General features: G+C 40.1%; 1 protein-coding gene across 1 annotated transcript; it reads right to left on the bottom strand.

Moving 5' to 3' along the window:
* Positions 1-2,067: 2,067 nt before the first annotated feature.
* On the bottom strand, positions 2,068-4,996 carry BCL2A1 (BCL2 related protein A1). The gene is made up of 2 exons (XM_056499784.1): positions 4,441-4,996; positions 2,068-2,943 (listed from the first exon to the last, which is right to left on the bottom strand). Exons 1-2 carry the CDS (start codon positions 4,858-4,860, stop codon positions 2,839-2,841), a joined length of 525 nt encoding a protein of 174 aa, XP_056355759.1. The 5' UTR covers positions 4,861-4,996; the 3' UTR covers positions 2,068-2,838.
* Positions 4,997-5,307: the final 311 nt, after the last annotated feature.

The following is a 5,307-nucleotide window of genomic DNA, read 5'->3' as shown; positions in this document are numbered from 1 at the left end:
CGCCTGGCACCGGCCCCGCCGTGATGGAGGGCCCCTGCCAACACCTTTTTTTTTTTTTTTTTTTTTTTTTTTTTTTTTTTTTTTTTTTGTTTCCCTGGCGCAGATCGCCAAGAATTTGCCCTTCTCTAATTTTGCTGCAGGAAGGGAGAGTACACTCCGGCGGGATGTTTTAGCAGCGGCTGCCCAGCAGTTTCCTATCCCTGCGCACCCGGCGGTGGCCTGGGCTCTGGGAGGGATGTGAGGGACAGCCCGTGCCTGCGGCTCGGGTGGTCATCCATCCATCCGTGTCCAGCCAGGAGCTGTGCCCACGGGGAAGATGTGCTGGCCACCTCCCAAGGGAGGCCTCTGGGTCCAGCACACCTTTAACTGCCCAGGGAGGTGGTGGAACCAGCCCTGGAATTGTTCAAGAAATGACTGGATGTGGCACTTGGTGCCGTGGTCCAGTTGACAAGGTGATGGTGACCAGTTAAAGATCGGACTCAACGACCCCAGAGGTTTTTTTCCAACCTGCCTGATCTTTTGATTTGATTGAGACGTTTCTATAGAAGAGCTGTTTTCACAAATCACTTCCGTGTGGTTTTTGATGGCATGGCAGTTTGGCTGCTGTGTGCATCGATGAAGCCATCAGCTGTCACACTGTGCAGCTCTTTGACCTCACCTTTTGCTCTAGGAGCAGCACTTTGTTCTCCCCTGGCAGATCCAAGGATCCCTTAAACAGTAACTGCACATCTACACTATTTCATAAAACTTAGCTAACAGCCCTGCTGTTTTCAGGTATTTTACTATGCTTAGAATTGGGCTGGTACATCTCATCACTGCTTTTCTTGCTTTGCACTGAAAAAAGGATGTTTTGTCCTGGTGAAATTAACCTGGAGCCCGCTGGACCATTAACAATCCAGGCTTCTTTTGTTTAAACCCTGCCCTTACCACGAAGGCAAGTTCTAAAATTATTGTATCACCTACATTTTGAAAAGATACAGTCACCCTTTATATTTAACTAAAACACTGTATTTCTGAGTATAAAGTAGGTTACTAGATCAGTGTAAAAGGAAGTGGATGTGGTATTAATAGATTGGTGTTCGCCACTATAATACGTGCTTGCAGTAGTGCTCAAAAAGGAACTGAGTAAGAATTACTGTTCTTACCATGAAGACTTAGGCTGCTAAAAAAGACATGTATGTCATAACATGTCTTAAAATGTCATTTCTGACAGATGATGCAATAGGTGTTCTGGAGATGGGAATTTTCCTTTATCTGCCCCTTGCCCTCTGAACGCTGCCATCTTTTCTTCAACAGCAACAAAGGGAACCTAGATGAAAACTGTCTAGTGCCCTGCTCAGTTGTATCCTGAAAACTGCCAGGGAGGGGGACTCTACCACAACTCCATGCAGGTTGTTCCAGTAAACAGATGTTCTTACTGCAAAAAACAAAGAAAGTCTTATGCTGAGATGAAAGGTGGAGAGCCCATGACCAGAAGAGGCTGATTCATTCTCTCAGTGTCACAAAGCTGGATATTTTAGAGGATCTGTCTCAGAGAACAGTGGTGGTGTGTGCCACAGGCAGCTACTGGCTCAGTTTGGTTCACCTCCCAACATGTCTGAAAAAAGAAAAGTGTTTAGACCCAGCCTTAGTTCCCTAATGGAAAGTCACTACAGCTGAAGAAAACCCTTCTAGAATGAATTCTTGAAGAACTACTGTTTAGCTTTTGAAAACAAATGGAATTTGAGTAGAAGTATTAATTGCCCCAGACTGTAAAAGCCTGGAAGTCTCTTATATCACTCTCTGAATTAGCTGAGTTTTATGATGTATCCCAAAACACTAATTACTGTCAGCAGAGCTGATCCAGTTCATTTGTTTTGCCACAAGATACCTGTTTCTTACACCAGATAGTACCTATCTGATAATGAAAATGAAAATGAAAGTCTTGACATCCATGGTCATCAGGTCAAACTCATAAACTACTTGGATTTTCCAGCAGCATTGTGATAACGCTTCTAAGATTATTTTACTCAGGCAGATCTTTTCCCATTCTCCAGTTCTTCTGGAAAAAATGAGACCAGTCATGACTTTAAAACATGTATTTTAATATATTTTCTTAAAATATTAGTGTATTTACAAAAATTTATCATTTAAAAAATATTTTGTACTTGCCATTTTTAAACGTCTAGTTTAAAAAACATTCAGCCAGATGACTACATCACACAAATATGAAAGAACATTCATTGTAGATGTGAGCAATTAAAAAAATACAGCACAAAAACACATACCATTGCATTAACAGTAAGTGAGTGCACATTTTTAAGTTGCTAGCTTCCACAAACAGTTCTTCCCATAGAAATTGCTTAGTATGTGTCAGTAACTTCTACCCACTTCTATGCTGGAGTTCCCATTTCTTTTCTCTTCACAAAAATCCCCCCCTTTTTTCTTATACAGAGATTGCAATAAAATGCATTACAGTAGTATTTCATTTACAAAACAAATGACATAAAAACTTGTTTCTTAACCCATTGGATTGTATTTCACTAAAACAATGTCCTTTCATGGAGATGCAAGAGAGATTCCAAGAGCTGTCTGGATGTGGAAAATGATCTCAAAGCAGTTCTGGAAAGGTGGACTTGAATTGCTGCATGATGTTGTACAGATTCCCTTTTGGAAGGATGTCATCTTCAGATTTGGTATTAGGATAGCGTGTTAAACATTGCATTTAGTCAAAATAAATACAAATAAATTAAACACAAATTATGGAAGGAAATTATTCTCTTGTTGATACTGCTTGGAGGAAGGCTGAGAAATGAAGCTTGTGGCAATATCTACACATGAATGGCAGATCCTTTTACTTCAGTAGTACTCTCTGAACAAGGAAACAACAGCCATGAACAGGGCTGTAATTTTGGAGAAGGACAGTAGTGATCTTCTTTCAAACTTTGTTAGGAAGCCATTTTCCTGTGGAAAAGAACACGCACAGTTAGGGACAGCTTAAAAACTGCACGTAGGGAAACCACACCACTGTCTGTGTCAGATTAAAGTGCTGCAGCATTGTGCAGTGAGGGACAGCTTTTCAGAGCTCTACCATCAGAAGATGAATAGAGCTTTAAAAACAGTGGCTGAAAATAGCTGCACCTTGCTGAATGTTTGTTTTATCTCCAAGTCAAGACTGTGCCCTCCCTGTGTAAATAGAAAACAAACATGATCTCTATCGTCTGAGCCCACATCTTCCAGGAAGGTATCAGGAAGGTACAAGTACTATGTTTCTGATGTAGTAATACACTCAGAAATATCTTCCTTTAAGCTTCCTTATTCTACTGTGATGAGCCACCTATTATGACAGAATGTTGCCAGGAGTTGATACTTCTCTGAAATAAAATTGACTCTGTTTGAAAGAGATGGAAAGAGAAGCCTTTATAATAAATCTGATGCCATGAGTCACTATCACCTTTTTTTTGCTGCTGCAGACAAAGAAGGATTAAAACAAACAGAAAGGAAAAAAAAAAAAAAGGACAAGACATTAGAAAATAAAACAGGGGGAAGTGGTACGAAATATGAGAGATGTGGGATGAGAGGGGGTGGAAAGAGAAAGTAACATTTACATATAAGTAAAGGAAAAAAGTCCCGAGGAAATAACTGAGACTGGTGTCATTGATTCTCAGTTCCCAAAAAAAAAAAAAAAAAAAAAAAAAAAAAAAAAAAAAAAAAAAAAAAAAAAAAAAAAAAAAAAAAAAAAAAGTATTGGCGTGATGAAACTTTGCAACGCAGAAGGAACTTTCCCTTCACTGGCAGAGTGGGAATTTCAGCAGCTTGGCAAAACAGTCCACTTAGTAACAATGTTTTTTCTCAGCATTGACCATTCATAGATAGAAGTTCTAGGATTATCTCAGTCCAAACAGAAAAGATTTAATGCCAGTTGTACTTACCTGTACATTTGTTGTAAGTAAAACTGATTTGGGGGATTAAATAATGGCTTTGTTGAAATCTACAGCAAAAGTGCTGACTTCATTTGTGAGGATCACACCTGTGCATTCTTTCCTTAACTTGAACTTAAGTATTTTTCAACCAAGTCCTTTATGAAAGCAAAATTGCTGCACTGACCTTAGGATGCCACTTAATTTTAGATTTAATAATGGAAATTTCAAGCTATGTGTGGTTTAACCTGCTTTGAGTGGGAGGCTGGACCAAATGACTTTCTAAAGTCATTCTCAACTTGAATTATGGTATAATCCTGTTATTCAAAATTGGGAAGGGCCTTTTAAAAAGAAAGTTGTCTTTTACCACTGTGCTGTTTAAAGCAGAAGCAAAGCTCTCACTTAAGTCTCAATGAGACATTCCAGACACCAAATATTAATCCACCAAATGAATCCCTGAATAAAATTGTTTTGACAGTGTCTATAGCAATAATTAATGAAAACTCTTTATCTAGACTTTGGTGGAAAATGAGAAACTCACCCAGCCACCATTTGCATCAATCCATTCGGATTTGTTGTTGATGATGTACTCTGTGATGAAATAAGAGATCTCCTCCTTCTCCTCTGCAGTCAGCTGAACCCCATGCTCTTGAAGCTTCTTTGTGAGGAGACCTCCAAATGTAAAAATGGTCATAATTCGTCCCCAGTTAGTATTTCCATCAGCAAACTTTTCATCCATGACTCCATTGAAAATTCTCTTGGCAACAGCTACAGAGGTGATGTCAATCCTGTCCAGGAGTGGCCTGAGAGCCTCCTCGGTTTGGTCTTGCAGGGAGGACGCCATGGTTCGCAGGACATGGGCAACCCTGGTCTGGGCTGGTCCCAGGTGTGATTCCTGGAGCACATACTGCAGATAATCCTGAGCCAAGTAATAAACATAATAGAACTCAGCAGTTTCCATTCAATACAAGATGCAGAGAGCAGTTCACTGCTCCGAATCAGGGTCGGCAGTGAGCAGCCACAGGACATGCACACCGTTTTGTTTCGTCTGGTTTTGATGGAATCTTTCTGGTTTTACCACAGAATTTCCTGTAAAAGGCAGTGACTTAATGGTGTGTGCTGGGGAATATGTCACAGAGGAAATGAAAGAAAAAGTATGTCTCCTTTTATGTCTTGAGTGATTTATTTCTCCATATAGTGTGATTCTGCAGCTAAAATCGGCCACATTTTACCACATTCTTTAGCAGAATAAATTGGCATTTTCTAGGGACTTTTGCTACATACCACTAGCAAGGGTTTGGCATTTGGCTTGCAAAATTCCAAGAATGATGTGTGCTAGCAAAGGTTAGGCATTTGGCTTTGAAAAAACATGCCCAAGAAGTGCATGCTGCTGGAGATGCAGCCCCCA

This window comes from Oenanthe melanoleuca, chromosome 10 (genome assembly GCF_029582105.1).
Source record: "Oenanthe melanoleuca isolate GR-GAL-2019-014 chromosome 10, OMel1.0, whole genome shotgun sequence".
Classification (NCBI taxonomy): domain Eukaryota; kingdom Metazoa; phylum Chordata; class Aves; order Passeriformes; family Muscicapidae; genus Oenanthe; species Oenanthe melanoleuca.
This window is presented reverse-complemented; position numbering and strand designations above follow the sequence as displayed.